At 30.6% G+C, this 20,537-nt stretch overlaps 1 protein-coding gene across 3 annotated transcripts; it reads left to right on the top strand.

Annotated features, from left to right (window-relative positions):
* Positions 1-933: 933 nt before the first annotated feature.
* On the top strand, positions 934-18,970 carry LOC132944306 (uncharacterized). 3 transcript variants are annotated; one of them, XM_061013584.1, is made up of 4 exons: positions 934-1,075; positions 2,207-2,363; positions 4,745-4,988; positions 18,853-18,970. In XM_061013584.1, exons 2-4 carry the CDS (start codon positions 2,302-2,304, stop codon positions 18,892-18,894), a joined length of 348 nt encoding a protein of 115 aa, XP_060869567.1. In that variant the 5' UTR covers positions 934-1,075; positions 2,207-2,301; the 3' UTR covers positions 18,895-18,970. The 3 variants fall into 3 exon arrangements, with proteins under 3 accessions (XP_060869567.1, XP_060869568.1, XP_060869569.1); XM_061013585.1 differs by lacking the exon at positions 934-1,075 and adding an exon at positions 1,148-1,467; XM_061013586.1 differs by lacking the exon at positions 934-1,075 and adding an exon at positions 1,533-2,117.
* Positions 18,971-20,537: the final 1,567 nt, after the last annotated feature.

The raw sequence follows: 20,537 nt of genomic DNA, 5'->3' as shown, positions 1-20,537 counted from the left end.
AACTTTTATTAAAATTATTGTATAGATTTGTACAATAATATTTAAATTTAATTTGTAAATGTATTATGTATTATAAAATATAGGTAATCTATATATATATTCGATAAATATCAGCTATGAGTATTTGAGTATATAAACGTCAATTATTATAGTTTATATTTTTTTTGTTAAATAAAAAAATCATTTGATAAACACATATTATTCATAATATTATAACTTAATATTATCACAAAATATTTAGACTGTTAGAATTGTATTATTATAAGGTACAAACGTTTTGATTTCGGATACATACTGGCGTGTACATTTGTGAAGAGAGGGGATATTATGTCGAATTGAAACAAACGTTCAGTCACATTCAATAATTCCTATTCTTCGACATATGAGATTCCGTTCCACTATAAGCATGTGACGAATGTCAATGTTTTGATTTAAACTTTAAAGATACCTTAGTCTGATTGGTAAAATATAATTAAATTAATTTAAAAATATATATTATTTATTATGACGGCTTGAGACGAAACGAAAGGAGGACACGTCACGTAAAGGTAAAAAGTAATCATTTTTCGTTTTCTCTCTCACTCTTCTCTGTCGCGCCAGTATTTTTTACGATTATTTATTGTTGTTAAAGGTAGCGCTCTATCGTTTTAAGGTCTCGGTGTTCGCGGTTCGCCCTTTGTTGGGTCAGTCAAAAGTTCGACACGACATCGTCGACAACGCCGTCACCCGTGCATGTATAATAATAGTACATGCATCTGTAAAACAGTGTTTCATTTTTACGTTAGATATTATTTTTTATTTTCATTAATTTTTATTGTTACGTTATATACGAGTTTTAATTAAATAGCCATGCACTGTTAAACCGTAAACGTTTGTTATTTACCTATTTTAATTTAATCACATTTTTTTTTTGGTAATTTCTTCCAACACCTCAATGTCTGGCCGTCATTTTAGAAATTGCGTCCGAATCGCCAACAATGGAAGATGATAAAGGAGAAGGCCATAGACGGTTGTTCTTCCATCGGGACCATCGATAGCGAAGTGTTTACGATTGGGAGGACATTTTAAGAGACACGTAATTATAAACGCACTTTAAACCACGTCTAAAAATATTATTTCTTTTTCTTGGCAAAGATAATATCATTCACGCTGCCGACTCTAGATTCACGTGGCAACCATTCAAATCAAATTTCTCATAACGTTATCTAAAAACTTATTTAAAATTATCATTTGTGTTTAAAAAAAAATATTTTTTTTCGAAATTTAATTCTTACCCGTTAAAGTGAAATAGTTTTTTTTAATGCCCATACTGATGTAGTGATGTGTAATATTAGTTTTAAGTTTATTTGTATCCATCAAACTACTACAGAGATTTAAAAAAAAAAAAATTAAAATGTCATCAAATAGTGAATATCGAGCTATTTCAATTGTGGAACACAACCTAAAAATAACCAATCTCCAAAAATAGTAGGTACCTCCCTACCCCTGAAAATCATACACCCTAGATAACGTGCACGTTATATAATGTATTGCTTAAATAATTTCTATCGATCATTTCTAAGTCACGGCAAGGTAAATTTTAAACATTTCCATATAAAGATCAAAAACTTATATTTTAAAATTATTCAGAGTTCAGACAACAATCAATTCCCATGTTTATACCTACATCGTGAATCGTGATGTTATATTTTTAATATTTAAGTTTTAAAAATGCATTTATAACTTTCAAGTTCAAACGCGTTGAGTGGTTAAATGTTTTGCAAAAAAGTTTCAAAACTTTTTCCGAAGCTTACCATATTAAACGTACATATATATATATATATGTCAACAATGCAGTTGAACAATCAAGGTCACCGGATATGAAACTACAAGGCTCTTAGGAAAGTTTCTATATGCTGTGTAGGTTTTCTAATTATTACATCAAGAAATTTTAATGAACAAATATATAATATAAATATATGTATGAATAAATGTATACGATAAATATTCTAAAAGTCAGTGATAGCTTGGAACGCACTATGAGCGAGAGCGATCCTGCATGCAGACATAAATATGTGTATTAGGAATTGGGTCTTTATAGGTTGCAAACTGAAGTCTTTCTTTCAACTACGTTATCAGTACGCATTTTAAACGCAATTTACTTTTATTCACTTACTATAGTTATAATATTAATATACTGATTACTGATGATATTATGTTGTTGCAGTCGAGATGATGGACTATGACGGAAGCGAATATTCTATACTGTTCGGTATCCGTCAGGTACCGTGTGATGAATAACTCGAGCAAAAGTTTCTTCAGATGGATTATTTCAGAAATATTCTGCTGCTGGAAACAACAGAACGAACTTCCCGAAAACTTGGGTAAGACCTGTCGTGGCAACACATTATCTAAGGAAATTAGGCAAATACTCTTAATGACCGTGAAATAATATACGCTTTAAAACATAATTTCGAACATAGATTTGACCCACATTCCTAAATGCCATGCGATCATAGTGGTTATTTAATATTTCGCATGTGTTTGGCGAGTTGAACGATCGATTGGTGGTGTGTCCATTCCCAAGGTCACCCGCTGTCTCCCCTCTTTGAAGGTCACAATATTTTTCACTCAACGATTTATTCAACTTAACCCGACAAACATGTAATCGACCACCTTTTTGAATAATTGAATAAGAATCGAACACAAACTATCAATAACCATGAAAAATTAAACAAATTACTTTTACAATTTTATTCTAAGCAAATAAATACATTTTTTCATCCTACTCATAATTTTCGGATACATCATATACTCAGGTTATGAACATATTTTGTACATATGTTACATTGTTATGTTAAGAGTAAAACCTGGGAATTTGTCTGTTACATTGAAAGGAAAACAGGGAGAAACCATAAAACTGCCACGAACCAAATTATGAAGGCGACAAAACCGCGCGTGTGTGTGTGAATGTACATCGTCTTAATCAATATACGAGTATTTTTTAGGGTTATGCACACATGACCATTTTTCTTCTTGTCCAACAAGGGTATAAATGTCATTGACCTTGTTTACCTCCAGTACCGTAACGTATAAAATGGTTGTAAACTTAAATATAATGATAAACAAATAATCGAGGACATACTATACAACAACAATACGCACATCCAACAGTCGTAACGATCAAACGTTGAATGACCGTTATTCGTAAAAATAAAAATCAATGCGCACACATAAGTTTTCCAATAAACTATAAAGGATCGAGACATAGATCAATTCAACTCTATTTTATAATCGAATTTATCAATTATTTGAGAACATTATAACTTATAAGTCATAATGGTTCATAATAACTTATACCAGTCGAAATCCAAGTCGTTACGTTTTCAATAACGAGATCATACCAGTAAACTAATATTAGTTATTAAAAATGTATGGAATGCAAATGATAATAATAAATTACTTATGTTTCTATATTAGCATATTATATTCTATATAAACATTATACATTATGTATAGTTTTTAAAGACTATATAACTGCATGTAATTATTTAAAATGTTGTTATTTTATAAAGTGGGTTACAAAGTATATACATTAATTGGCAGTTGAATGTGACGTACCTACTGCATATTTCAATAAAGCAAACTCCTCATTATTTTGAGAGGTATTCATAAAAAAATCAAATAGTTTAATAATTAAAGCAAAATATGAATGAGGAAAGAATATTGGTTAAACAATAATGTAGGTACCTATGTTTTTTTCGTATATACTTTTTGAACTTTGGATCTGTACACAATATTAAACCTTTTTTGACTTTAGTGATTGTATATTATACATAAAGAGATCATTTTTAATTAATCTTCTATAATTGGTAGAATCTTGAGCTTAAGAGGAACTATCAAATTTAAATCAATAAGTAAAATTTTAAATAATAATAATATATCACTCCAAGTGATGCAAACGAAGTGAAAAGGATGTCAATTGTCAATACATATTATATAGAGTATAATAGATTATATTAAATATATAAATAGTTACCTAATACATGCATGAATATAAGAATCAGTGTTCATTTTCTTAAATTAACAAATGTGTGTGAGTATACGTAATAAATAACTATTAATAAGGTTCATCCTGTCGTAGTGTCATTTTAAGCAATATGGATAGTCACTAGGTAAACATATTATGCACTTTTCATATAATATATTACATATTATGTAATATAACTAATGTAAAAACGCAATCTTACTCGCTTCAATTAATTAAAAAAATATATTATAGCAGTGTAGACAGAATAAAATCTGTATCATGGAGTTTTGTTTTATCTATATACTCTATACCTAGATTCTAGAAAAACGATTTGTTACATTCTTTATTTCTATCGATGTGGATGGTCACCCCCGAGCATGCAGCCCACAATTCTCTGGTAGGTACTGACAGTCAACGACGAATTCTCCCTTCTCCTTTCAAACTGTTATTATATTGTTTTGCCTGATAGACAACCCTATTATTCTGATATCGACATTGTTTTCCTCCACACCGTATCCGACATGTTGTCGATTAGTGATTACAAATATATTATATGTATACTATTATTGTTATCATTATAATATGATATTGCACAGCGATACATATTATATACAAATATACAATATGACATTTATTGTGTATCTATATCATGTATATACGCACTGCGGTTGATGTTATATTGGACGCACCAACGTGTTTGTATTCGTCTGTCTGTTTCCGGTGTCGACTATACAGCCGTGAGCTACACGGAGATAACGCACTCAAATACGGCAGACGCGGTGGAACTGCAGCTGCGGAACTACGTGAACTCGCAAGAGCCGTACAATCCGGAAGTGCACGGCTGGAGGGACATCACGCCACCCGTTATGCGATCCGTCAAGCACAGCGAGCGAGCTACACAGCTGGTGACAGCCATCCGTATGTCAGGGCTACAGGACATCGAAATACTAGGCGTGCCCGATGGACACAGCTAACGACGGTCAGTATATTATGTATTGGTATTTTATTATTTGTATTATTATATTGTAACTACAAAACCCGTCCTTAACCACGTAACTTATCGATGTGGATTTACGATTATATTCGTCAAACTATGAAAAGGCTATGAAAAATTAATATTTGATGGAGTTATTGGGGAAAGAAGTATATACTATATAGGTGCTACAGTACTTGTGTAAATACGAACACAGAGACAGAGAACATATTTTGATAGCCCCCAGTAATCGGTTTACATAATTACATGAATACATTCAGACGATTCAGTGGTCAACTATTCTATAATCTCTAACAAAATATATTATAGCTATAGTATTATTATTATTTGGTATTATTATTTGGTTCATATAGGTAGGCAGTGCTCGAATTGGGAAAAATTAAGTAGAGGAGCTCAATCCAACGATTTAAAAACTGCGTTCCAAGGGCGCATTTACTCGACACAGGCCCGTGAGGGGACTTGCCCCCCCCCCCACGCTCCTGCCATACATACATATTTCAGTAACACATTTTGAATTCCAAATAGATATAATATATTTTGATAGCAATATCTACATCTTACATTGTTACAGTAAAAAAAATATTTTGGACATTAGTTTGTACCGTCCAAATGAAAAAAAAATAGTAGGGGAGCTCCGTCCCCCTGCGTCCCCCCCCCCAATCAGAGCACTGTAGGTAGGTAAATAGAACGAAAAAATCGTAATGGAGTATTGTACAATAGTAAATAATAACTATGTTGCATCACGATCTCACGAGATACGGGAATGTTAAAATAAGTGTATAGTTATTAAACGGCTTTTATTGGTATTTTAATATCAGTAGATATGGAAAAAGGATAATATAGGTATAGTTTGAATACCAAATAGTTAAAACCTATAAAATAATAACGAATTATACACAGCTATATAATAAAGTGAGACCAATTTTTGGAAATGGACAGTGAAAGAGTCTAAAAAAAAAAGAAAACTTAAAAATAGGTAATCAAAAAAGGGTATGAAAATGTTCGTAGACTATTCTAAAAAAAAGCAACATTCGAAGGTCAAGTGAAAAAATTAAATTTGTATTATTAAATATCTTTCAATTTGTTGACTGTTATTAAAAAGTATATAATTGAAATGATTATTATTAATCAATTCTATAATAACATTTCTTTATACGAAGTCCAGAAGTCATATAATATGTTATTTAAATAATCAAATGACATTTTTTTTGTCCATCCTCCACTCCTAATAATTTAAAATACTCTAGTCTCTGACTGTAAAATTCGAATTATTTTTGATATCTTCAGAACACATTCTCAATAAATTGTGTGGTTATTATAAAAATGGTTTTAACACTTCTAAGATTATATCACATTAATTGAATTTTGAAAGAAAAATTAAATTGGATTTATTCTTTATACGGCCACGGGCAATTAAGTATTTCTACTGAACGAACAAATCAAATCAATTTAACATTCATGCACAGAATGAGAGCTATGTAAATATTAAATAAAAAGTGAAAACCTTAGATTGAAATTCAAAAGTATTATTTATAAATGAAATAAATTATTTTGGTTCGTATATCAACCATATTCTTCATTAATAAAGTTGTATCTGAAATTTAAAACATATTACTATCAAAAACAATTAAAAAAAAAACAAAACACAATAAAGTTGTCCAGTCTGTTATTGATCTTGCAAGGCACTTGTTTCGCTTCGCTTATACTATGTCAACACAGAATGGTTGTACCTATATTATTATTTTTTACGTGACAAGTTTTTAGCATTTGAAAATTTGTTTGAGTGGTGACTGTTGGAGCTAATTCGAAGATTTTTTTAGTAATTGCTATGTTGCTTTATGCTTTACGCCATGTTCAACAATATTTTTGATGTATATTTATTAAAGTATTAGTAAGTACCTATATAGTGTATACACGCTAAACCTAACATATTTGTTCTAATATCTTGTTTGGACATTGAACTTATAAAGTTTTTTTATACACTTAATATTAAATAACATCAGGTTACTAAATGTATATCCTACATGTAAATACATAGTCTACATCGATTTACTGTAATGCTATGAGCAGGAAACATAAATTCAATAAATATAATATACATAATATTATGTACGCGAACTATTTCATTTCTGATTTAAACGCTAACAAATATACAGTAAAATATTAGGACAGAGTATAAAAGTTTGATATTATGTATAAAAAATATTAGTCATTCACCCTTTCCCCTATTCATCCCTTCTATATCGCTTACCAGTTTCCCCAGAGGGTTATAATAATTTTGCGAGTGGCACGCTGAAAGGTAGGCATTTTATGCACATTTAACATGCAAGGAAAACACATTGCAAAGTATTGAACACACACCACCAAAAGTGGCAAATCCGTTTTAGGTTAAATCATGTGCACACGAATGTATTCAAAAATTGAACTTAAATAGTAAAAACAAAAATATTCAGATTCAACCCTACGATATATTGTCATTGTACATTGTCGTTCTTATATTGTATTAAAATTGAAAACATTCGGAAAACACGAGCTAAAACATTATTGTATGTTTGGAAGTGTGGTGGAGACATGCTGGCTTATGTTACCTATTAGTCCGTTTGGTCGTTTCATGTTTCTATGGAAAATAAAAAAAAATCAATAGATATTACGATTTATTTCTTAAAAACTTTCAAGCTAATTTCTCTGTAAGCGATTACAGGCTTACAGTCGATGTTACACTTTATACATATTATACAAACTCAATGTAAAATACGTACATTTTAGAACATTTATCGTGGATCCTATATTGCAGGTTTTATAAATATAAAATGTTAGTTTGATGTTTATTCTTATAAAGCCATTAAGGAATGATGTAAAGAATGAGAACGAATATGAACGATAGTCGATAATATTAATATCTGTATTTTGAATAATAGCTGTTGATGATTCTCAAGGGAAAAATTGTATCAAAAAAATTATGTTTATTAGGTATAGTTTTTAGATGCCTATATAGTTAACATTAAATAAAAATTTAAAATTCATTACATTTTAATATTTAGTTTACAGTTAATTTTCAATTTCTCAAAATAAGTTCATCACATTTTTGTTAAACTTAACAGTAAGTACCAATGTATAATTTCACACGCCTTAATACTTAACGATGTTTGAGTAAACACATAATTTGTCAAACTATAATAGTTATAACTATTCAGAATCTAAAATATGAATCTATTAAATTAATCTAAAACTCAATTACGCATTGATTTTAATAAATTATAATAATTGAAATGTATTATTAAAAATGAATATTAATCTTTCAGATAAATTTTAGGTTATAAAAAGTAAACATTTTTTATTTTAAATTTAAGAAAATTTTAATATTTTAATATTTTAATAAGTCATAATATATCTAACTATGGACTTTTTTTATAAATATTTTAATACAACATAAATAATTAATATAGCCTATATAGAGTATTTTAATCAAATTTCAAAACTTGTTTTTTATAATAATAAATAAGAAACAAAAAATTATTATTTCAATAATGATTACCTTAGACCGTAAATGAGTTCTTAATTAGAATATTATGGACATTGTGCTTATTGTAGATAGGAGTTGATAAATAAAATACCTGACCTAAATTAAAATGACATAAAAATGTCAAACATCCGGTAATTTATCGTTTTGAAAATGGTAGATACTAGATGTAATTAAAATGACGTTTTTCGAGCAATCAGCACGTTATTTTTTTGCGTACATAATTAATTATGAAAATATTAGTAATAAAAATATTGATAATTAAAACTATTTTGCAATTTTAATCATCTTATGTCCTTGATATTGAAATTAATTTTATTATTATTTCTTTAACATATTGACATCTTATCATAAACAGATTTAGTCATTATTTCATGTAGATCATAAATATATAATAACTTGTTACTTATTAGTAAATAAAAATATGTATAACATTATATTATATTCAATAAATTCAATTAATATTGCACTTGTTATAAGATACAAGTTTATAACCTTACATAATATTACACTAGACGTATGTTTGTAAACTATACTAATAATTATGAGATATAAATACTCTGTACTCTGTAGTCTGTTGACTCAATGTTCTACTTCCTATTCAAATAGATTTACAAATATTTTTATGCTAATTGTGTGACATAACTAAAATAAAATTACTTAAAATAGTTTTCTTTTTTTAAAGTAAAAAGTTTTGAGGTAGATACTGTTATAATGTATCTAGATACTGTATAAATGAAAAGTCACTAAAATTTAAGTTAAGTTAAATACAGTAAATATTCACATTAATATTATTTCATATCTTAGAAAATTTAAATTAATGTAATTAATAACTTTTAGAGTTTTCGCTTACATAAATAACTGTGATTTATTAAATTCCTTTTTTGGTTACTCAATTACAAATATGCGTCGAAAATTAAATTGGCCAATTTTTAATTTCCTATAGTCTGTAATCTATATTATATCTATTCTATAATCTATATACTATATAATACAAAATGATTTAGAAACTTGGTTCTTGATAGAAAGTTCTATTTCTTAATTCTTAATAAATAGTTTTAGATACTTAAGCATTTTTCTTTTATTTATTTTGACTAGGTGTCTATGTACCTACCTAGTAAATCTAATTTTTTTTTGTATACAGGTACCTGCAACTTCTAAAAAATGTTAAATTTAATCTTTTTTATCCTAATAATTATTATTTATAAACTTAATAATTATGTGGTGTATGACATTGACGTGCCACGTTGCTTAAATTTTCGGGTGAACCCACATATGATGTCAAGCAACAATAGAGGTACGGAGAAATACTAGTATCGGAATGTATCCACTGCATGCTTCAAATATTAAAATTAAAAAAACTATTCTTAATTGTTATTGATTTGTCGGTTGTCAATAGATAAAAATAATTTTATTAAAATTTAAAATAAACTAATATTTTTATTTGTTTTTGTTAATTCTTCAATCAATTTATCTATACTTATAAATATATGCTGTTTTTAAACAATCAATTTGATGAATAGTACATACAATTACATAAAGAAAGATTTTCATATTCACCCTCGAAAAATCATTACACATAGGTACCTATAATATAATATTTTAAACTTATACGCATTTATACCTACAACATTTTTTGCCGACAATGGGCGTGTTATTCAATTTAAAAAAATAGATTATTGGCAACCAGAAATGTTAGCCACGTGGAAAATATGAGTAACATACTACCAGACTATTAGAGTACTTGTCAGTGTAAGGGAGATAACTATATAAATAATGAAAAAACCATATGAAAAGGTAGAATGAGCGGCGAAAACATTCATAAAAACCTCGCTAACTATACTTAGTAAACTGAAACTACCCTTAAGCGCGGGCAGACTTGTGGCGAAAAGCGACCGTCGGCGGCCGGTCATTGGCCGTTATAACGACGGCGGCATGTACTGAAGTACGGCAACACTCAATATTACTATCGATATTATAATCCCTAGGGATGGGCAACGCGTATTATATAGTTTAACGGTTGTCGTCGTCATTATCAACATTACATAGGTATCCGGGTTACAGGGTGTTTGTTGGCAATGTAATATTATGTATTATAGGTGTTACATAGGCCACGAACGATGCACAAATGTATATATCATTTACAAATTACAATGTAAGGACACGAGGCCAAAATATTAACTGAATATATGTTTATAAATAAAACAATCAATAAGCGTAATTTCGTGTAATGGACACGAAAACGACCACACCCTTTAGGTATATTGGCCGTGTTACTTACAGTTCGAAGCAATCAAAAGGCTGTAGTACGCATACCGAAAATAAAACTCGTGGACTATACATTCACCCCGGGCGGTGGTTGTGTGATAAGCAGCTGATGTTGCCTGTTAGGTTGCGTCTTCCGGATATAATGCGTATACGCTATACCTCTATATGATATTATAATAACATAAAAGTTGTCTTAGAATATAAACAATGTCAGACTCAGATTAATAAAAATGCAACGCCTGAAATGCTATGTAGTATTCCTACTACTTAAAAAGTAGTTTGGCCCGCAGACGCATTCGGATATACAATACCCATAAGTAATAACACATATACGAGTACATTAATATATAACGTAATATTATAAATTTGGGGAGTCAAAACATGTACAAATATTTTCAGACTGCTGCACGATTTCAAACACATTTTTACTCCCCAATTTGTATTATAAAAAAAATTACGGATCTATCCATTAAGTATATATGTTATATATTATATAAGTGTTTATATTTACACTAGTGAAAATTGTGACAGTAAACTGAAGAGTTTACCATTGAGCTATTCCTAAATTAATATCAGTTACTATAGTAAGTATAGTATATACTTACTGGTTGATTCTTTCAATATTAATTAGTAAACATTAAACACTCATTACCTCGAAAAGAATCATCCCTGTACCTGTCACATATTTTACAAAACAATTCATTGGGTGTAAAGTAAAATATGTATTTACCCTGTATCATTTTAAATCAAGTGACAACTAATTCACTTGTCAAAGCTAAAAGTATAAAATATAAACATTATATTCGGACAATTGTCAATAGGTTTCATAGAGACATACGTCTATATAATATTTGTCCATTCACAATCATCGAGATGTATTTCACATGATTCTAATATTTTGGCATGACTTTGTACCCCTATGGCCTATACAGAATATATAGTTAGCTTTCGAGTTCTGCGTCAAAAAATATTCTGGGCACTCCTATCACCATTACTACATATGATTTGCGCCATTATTATTGTTGTCGTGGCATGTGTTTCATGTTTCGTAGACCATAATATAGAAGCATATAACAATAGTAGCGTTTATCTTTGTCGTCCTTTCACGTCGAACTATTAGGAATATAACATATATAGACTATAGACTTATTAAACGATTTGGCCAGACTTTGAGTTTACGGGGCTCTCAAAAGACACACGTTTTTTTTTTTATAGTCACGTTTGCCAAAAAAAACCAAAGAACCTTGTGGTTTGCACAGTACTTGAGCACAGTTAAGTTAACGTTGTAATAAACTTTTTATTGTATACTTGACCACCTTATTATGACGGCCAAAAACCGTCATTAATGTGAATAGATCTCACTATTCAAGATGCTCGCCAAATACCGTAGTATATTACTAAGAATATAACCACCAGACGCCAATACACAATCGAATTATTAACTTTCCTTAAAAAGGGGATGAGTGGTTCCAATAAATTCACAACGGAACAAACGCAGTAATTACAAACTTATATAATATGGATTTTAATTTTTAATGAAAAAAAAGTGAAAACACATAAACGTTGGTTATATCGACAATAACAACGTCTTTATTTTATGTATATTATATGTCTATATGTATACTATGTACAATGTAATTTATAATATAATATAATGAATAATAACAACATACACGAATAATGACATAAGGACATAAGGTATTGCCTTTTGACGAGGTGACCGATACGTTATTAGTTTCATTATTCATTACTTAATAGTTGATACTTATTAATAACCTATGTCTATCCAAAATCTAAATTAACTAAGCAAATCACCACCAATGTATTTGGTGAAATATAATTTTCCGCGACCATCAGAAGATAGGGATAGCAGCTGACTTCGATATGTATATAAAAAAAATTACACTATACAGACAATAAATATAAAACTGTCCCGCCGCCAAATATAGTTGTATAGTAGTCACATCATTATAATATAATGACGTTGATATATATAGGCTCGTCTACACTCTGTGACGCCATCACTACCCGCCACCACCATACAGACGGGTGTAGTATATAGCACAGACATCAGTGATGCACAACTTTAATATAACTAAGCCCATTTTTATGTACACACGTGATACTCGTAGGTGCAATAAAGTATTATATCATGTATATAGATGCATGTATTGTATACAAGTACGGACGTATGGTAATGCAAATGTGTAGTACTTACGATTGTACGAATATTATAAAACTATACATAGCCAAATTAATGCGTACATTTTTTTTAAAAAAAAATCATTTTAACTTTGCCCCACGGTCCCACATACGTAAGTATGATCAAATGTGCACAAAGAGTGTTAAATCTTTTTATTTTTTTTGAAACAAGATACTGCTTAACCCGACTCCCGAATTTGTTTGCGACGCCAAAACGACCCTTCTATAACAAAAAATAATAATAACAATTGCAGGATTACAAAAAGATTCTAGTCGAAACTTTTTATTGGGTCGTAGCCACGAAATGACGTGGTTGTATTATAGATATACCAATACCATATTATTATAAACAGCTCGATAAAAATCATTTCACCCGTATTGAATATTTATAAACGTATAGGTTTTTTTACATTCGATACTTCTGGTGAAAACCCAGTTACACATCAACGTTGTACTATACGCAACTGGATAAATATATTAAGCATATTATATATTTTTCTTTTTCGTTTTCGTCGTGTCCTGCTCATGCGTCATGCAACATTTTAACGCCAATATTATATTATCATTATAATTATAATTATTATTATGTTAGATAATACAACGCGTGCGTGAGTGTATGCCACGACGATTTTCTAATTTTAAAACACTTATGATCGCATAATTCGGCGAGTCGACCTTCTCACACACTTTAGCGTTGCACACGATTAAAACGCTACAGTGCGTGATGGTTTAGAGGGAAATAAATAGTAAATAGGGAATATTTCTCAACGAGTCCTTACATACAATCATAATACAGGTAATACATCTAAAATCTATTATCTGTGACCTGTGTGTATCAGCTCTGTATATAGTGTACAGCCATTAGGTACGCAAAACCCCTTGAAATTTATTTTTAATGAGATCCCTCGCCCGCACACGACCATATATGAATATAATATTATATAGGTACCTACGTATCTTACCGGATTTTGAAGTTTGAACTTTGAACCATTCAAATATTGACTTTACAGCGCTATAAAAACGCGTAATATTTTATTAATAGTTTTCTGTCCAAAAACGCTTCACGCCGCGGCCAGCCACACACTCGACACGATCGTTTAGGTACGTTGAAAACTGTAAAATAATAGATTGCAAGTGAATAACAGCATAATTTAAAAATATGATATACCTATATAATTATAAATTATAGAAGGGTAAAACTAGTTAGTGATTACTGATACTCTCATAGGTCATCATAGACGATCATAGCGTCTACATTGAATGTCAAATGACTTTGAAGTACATTCTACTATCTTCTGTATATTCGTCTCAAATTATGGACTACGAAAACCGAGGGGCGAGAGCACGACGGATATTGTACTCGTCCATTACATTAAATAGTAATTTTTTTTTTATTGATCATTAATCCCGGCTACTGCAGGTGATCGCTTGGAGAGGGGGACAAAAATTAACCACAATTTACTGACCCATTTAAAACGATAAGTTTTCCCTCTCAATATATTTTGTATTACACCTAAGACATAACCCTTCAAAAGTTCAAACAGTGGCCCTAATGAGAGATACTATAAGGTATACGAAATATTAGTTTAAAAACGTAGTCCGCAATAGTCAATAGAGTATAAAATATAAATTCTACAGAGACAATTTCCTCAACAAAAAAATGTCTTCTTTCATTTTGAATGTGAAAATCATAATAGAGTGACCAACTTCATATTTTATTAACTCACATGACACGTCATGTATAATATATGCGTGCATGTGTAATATACAAACACGGTGATTATTATGACGTCATCTATACACACGGCGAAAAAGGGGTAGTCGTATTTATAAGTTCGCTTCCCAAACGACCGTTGACCGTCTCCGAGTATAGAATTTACGCCTACTCGACGATTAGAGTATATTATTATTATCATTATTATTGCACAGCCTCTGATTACACGGCCGTCTGTGCGGATGGAATAGATAAAATGTCCGACAACACAATATATATTTATGCGTACATAATATCATACACAGACCGTTCAAAAAGGCTTAGTATAGAAGTCAAACCCGTATGACGGGCAAAGGAAATTTAAAAAAGGCGCTCTGCGAGAGAAGTGGTACTGTGGTATATAGTGGAGTATATGGTCGTCGGTGACGTGGAGAAAAAAACGTCGCAAGCCACTCGTACATCGTCCGCGTCCAATGTATATTATTATATAGCATAATACGCACCAAAACACTGTATAAAGGTACACCTAATACCTTTATGTATAGTATGTGTCTACTACATGTGTCGGTAATTGATCGCGTGATGTGTATACCTATATATATGGCTATATATATAATCGCATGTGTATTATATTTATATCTACCACCCTATTAATACCAAAAAATGGCGTGGTTGATGAGCTTTATGAATATTTTAACAGGGATGTATAATACACTTGCGCATAAGGTCATCGTATAGGTGGATTGCTCGAGCGGGAATCTCAGAACCCCTGTCCACCGTCGTCTTGTAATATATATACCTACCGACATACCGTATCACTACAATATAATATACTCGACCCACTTTTTTGGCCTCTGTGTAAAAGGTTTTATGTACGCATATTAAATATTCTATATTTTTCTTTTAATTCATTAATTTTCCTCCGTTTTTCATCCAAACCGAAAACGGATAGCTATAGCCGACAGACGCCCGTGGCACAAATCGTGCGAGAGCGAAATGTACGCAAATAATATAATATATTATATATACTAATTGGCAGTACTAAGGGTGAAACGTGGAAGGGTAAGGTGCGCTTGCCAACATTTTAAAGGGCGTCAAATTATAAGATAGTTTTAAATTTGTTGATACTAATTTGTTAAAACTAATGTCGCTTTGCTGTACAATAGGTTACAAGTGGGTCAATGTATAATGGATTTTATTAAACTTGAATTCAATGATATAATATCATTGTTTAAGAAAAACGATTCTGAGCTGAGACGGTTTATCAGTCTGGATTTTTAACCTAACCTAACCATTTTAAAACCACTAGCTTTCTCGCTCCGCTCAGAATCTAAAATATGTTTTTCAATATTAACCATCTTAAAAATTTCATTGTAGAAGAGTTGGATAAAATACCCATTATCCAGTGCTAAACTTATGAAAAACCTACTCAAGTCCAGTTGGTCATCACTCATCATGGTATTATCTACAGTACCTACCTATATATATGCTAATCAATAAATAATAGGTATGTTGCAGCCCGACTTGCAGGAGCTCTTGCAGTTTTAGAGTTTTTATCTACCTACTGATTTGAATCAAAGGAATACAATATTAAACTAGAAGTAAAATCAACTACCAATAAAATAAAACAATTTAAATTTGTATTTTCTTTTAATTGTTTGAATGCCCGTCATATTTGACAAAACTTCAAAAAGCCTTCAAAAAGTTTTTACCTATTAATTTATCATGTGTTATATTGAATATATTATAATCGAAATTGACAAAAAACCTTTGAATATTTTTTAATCAAGTTCAAGCGATATAAAAACATTTTTTTTGGTGAGAAACTAGAGTTACCTAAACGTAGAAATATTTTTTTTTATGGAGTGCCTGCAGGTACGTATTTTTTCTTATAAGGAAACAATTTAGAAAGATACATTTTTTCTTTTAATGGAGGCTTAACAGGTTAATAGCTCAACTGAACAAAATAAAAATTAAGATTTTTTTCTATTATGAAAATATTAAATTCATTGACCTACATTAACTACATTGACTAAAACAATAAAGCTTGTGAATATGAGTACAGTGGATTTATGGAAGTAGATTTTGGTGAGGAAATTAAATTTAAAAAAAATTTTCTAACAAAACAAAAAATATGAAAATATTTGAATAATACTTCCTTAAAAACAACTTTCTTTGATGTTGACATTTCTTTAAAATATTAATTTGTATGCAATATTCTAATAATAGTGGTAAAAGCTCTTTTTCCGTATTAAAAATGTCAACACTTAACAATATTATTTTCAGTCATCATAAGGAAAATAAATTATGAGTTCTATCAATATTATGTATTTATGATAAAGTTACAAGGAATATAAATTGAACAAGTCGATCCCCCAGGTTCAATCCCAGTCCCATCACAAAAATAAATAAATATATATCAGTAAAAATAAATTGCTTGACCTACAGGTTCTAATAGTTGTTTATATTTTTTCGAACCCCCCTCCTGTAATTTTTCCCGCATTCGCCTCTGAGATTTGACATTATATGCTGTGGTATAGTTATATTATAGGTGTAACAAACTGCAGCAGTGTAGGTATTATGCGAATTGCGAAAAGAACGGTTTTCAATTTTTTCACGACGCACAACAATAATAATAGTACTAATAATATACTATTGTAATATTATTTTGTATTTACCGTCGTAAATAGCAATGTATACACCTCCCATAATATAGCCGTACAACCTACGTCCTACAATACGCAGGTATAGGTGGTACTTATTACTACTTACCGACTACTTAAACATACCTATCTGTACGTAAGCGCGTCTCGCGTCGGCGGATTACGTCACAGCTGACGGACGACGGCTCGAGTGGTCTGAATGACGACGATGTCGCCCGTCGTCTTCGTTCGCCCGCCCGCCATAATGTTATATCATTATATGTACAGCTATGGTGCGCGACCGTACGCGTGGAACGTATAATATTGCGAGAGAAAAAAACGTCACCTATTTGCATATTATATACATACTACAATATTACTGTTGTTTAGTGCCTACATATCATTAACGTCTTCGTTATAATTGATGTCCATCATATAATATATTATATGCACGACGCCTATATAGGTATAACAGGGGTGGTAACAAGCGAAGACCCGACGAAAGAAAATTGAAACGATGCTATAGTTAAATGTATGACGACAATTAAGACAATTATATGATTAAGAAATATACTCGTGTCGGGAAATTCCCAAAAACAATATTTTTAAAAAAGTTACGTTCTAAATTAATTTACTCAATAAAATATTGATATTTAAAAAAAGTCTAAAAAATAAACTTGGCTTGGATAAATGTTTTTACCATAAAAATTGTTCTTGTAATGATATTTACCAATTGGCTATTTTGAATTTTTCCAACAAAATTTAATTCAAATTTTAGTCTTTATTTTCAGTATTAAAAAATAAAAATATTTTTTTACATTATACGCGTAGCGCAAGTGACTATAAAATATTATATATACAAAACAAAATTGAAAAAAATTGATTAGAACAAAATTTATTTCATCTGTCATGTCTTCCTGATATACCCTGCAGTATATTATATAGACTTATACACTATACATTATAGGTATATAGGTAGGTAGGTACCTACTTACATTACATTGCATTGTATTGTATTAGTTACTCACTTACATATTCTCGACGAATTTGTCGATGCACGCAGTCGACGGCGGCCGGTTAGCGAAATTTGCGTGTTTTTCCCAAGGAAATTACCTGCACCGAACGCGTCGTCGTCGTCGTAACAGTTCGACGACCTAACTTAAGGTACACGAAAAAGTGAAAAACGTGCATGGTCAATATAGGTTTTTTTAATATAAAGTATATAAATATTATCTAAATAATAATAATATATAGGTACAACGGACGGGTAGGTATATCATATACTGTAATAATAATATATAGACTGCAGCATAAACGACTACATGCCGAATTAACGCGCCAAACGAGACGGCCAACGACTGATGGATGATGACGGTTTTCTTTTTGATGGTTTTTAATATTTTGTTTCCGGACGGCGTTCGCGATTGGCCGAAAACCGCGACGGTGATTGCGAAAAATTAATTTCATTACTTACTGTTTTTTTTTGTTTTGTTTTGTTTCCAGGCGTTTGCCGACACCGTCCCGTACGTACAGACGCCGTCGTGAATCTTGTACATACAACACCGCCGTACCACGAAGTGTAATATTGTTTATTGATAATAAAAAAATCGTTTTATCTGTTTTTCCGAGCGTACTTGATCGTACAACCACACCTACCGCACATCACCATTATTTCGGCCGAAACGCCAAAACCCCTGTCTGTGGTCCCGTTATACCAATACCAATCCGTCACAATATAGTCGATATAATATCTCAGATCATAATACACTATTGTGTATAATACGATCCAGGTATACCGTGTAATATAGTGAACAGTAATTATACCTAGGTATCTACATAAGGTTACCTCCATTGATTGGCGCAAATAATATCGAGGACAAATAATGATACCACTCCCCCCCCCCCCATATCTTGTTTTTTATCCACACGCATCGGAGCGAAAACTTTCGAGCTGTTTTGCACCATATATATCTAATATTACAGTACCTGCCTAACCATCAGTTACAATTAATACTACGCTATAGTTATTATAGATTCTATAGTATTTGCTCGCTGCCTATATTATACGAGTTTCTGGTAACATAATATTATAATATTATACCGGCATATTTTAATATTTGCTGTATTGTGGCCAGATCGAAAACCTGAAAATGGCTACTTTTAGTAGGTAAGTTACAGCAGTGACGTCATTTGGGGGTGGGGAAGCAAGGTAGGCATTCGCTCCTGTCTGATTTTAAAAGCAGCCCAACGGACCGATGCCCGGTGGTTTTCGATTATCGATTATTATATTATATCAGCTCAAAGATATGCCTACATTAAGTATGTACAGTAAAATATATTATATTATGTACCCAGGTACTAAGAAATAATTATAGTCACAATGTTAAATTGGTAGTTAGTAATTAGTAATTACTAGGGCAGAGGACCTGTAACTCTAAAAAGTCACCAAATATGCATTTAAATATACAAAATATGCATTAAAAATATGCACTTAAGTATAACAAATATGCATTTTAAAGTGGATATTTTTGAATAAAAAATAAGAATTTTTCTGTTGGTACTTATTATTTTGATGAAAAAATGTTATTTACAACTTTATTTAACAACTTACAATTAATTATTTGAATTATTTGGGTTTATTTTATGGGTTTTCTTAACTGGATACTTCTTCAAAACTTTCAAATTTCAACTTTCAACTTCTTCAACTACTAAAAAAACAATTGATAAAATATTTTAGTTTCAAATATTTAAAATTGACACAAATTTTTACCTTGGAAGTTGCATTGGACAATAAGGTGTTTTATCAAATTGTCAAACGTAAAACTTTTCCTATTGTCGGATAACAGGACTTTAAACATCGAAAAAGAACGTTCCACATCAACGGAATTTATAGGAGCATATTTAAAGTATGCTAAATCGTCAAGGCTCAAGTTTTCAGGTATCATATTATATTCGATAATATCAACGTTATTTTGGATGTATAAATAAATAAATAAAAACGTCGGAGAAAAAATATTGGTAAACCTATAAATTATTTAAAATATGCATCTAAAAGTATAAAATGGAAAAAAATTGCCCTAAAAAGCAAAAAAAAGCTAAATATGCCCTAAAAGCCATAAAAAACGCAAAATATGCCCTAAAAACCAAAAAAACGCAAAATATGCATTTATATGCACAATAAAATTTCA

Source organism: Metopolophium dirhodum, chromosome 5, assembly GCF_019925205.1.
Source record: "Metopolophium dirhodum isolate CAU chromosome 5, ASM1992520v1, whole genome shotgun sequence".
NCBI lineage: Eukaryota > Metazoa > Arthropoda > Insecta > Hemiptera > Aphididae > Metopolophium > Metopolophium dirhodum.
Note: the sequence above shows the minus strand (reverse complement) of the source record. Positions and strands in the feature narration are given on the sequence as shown.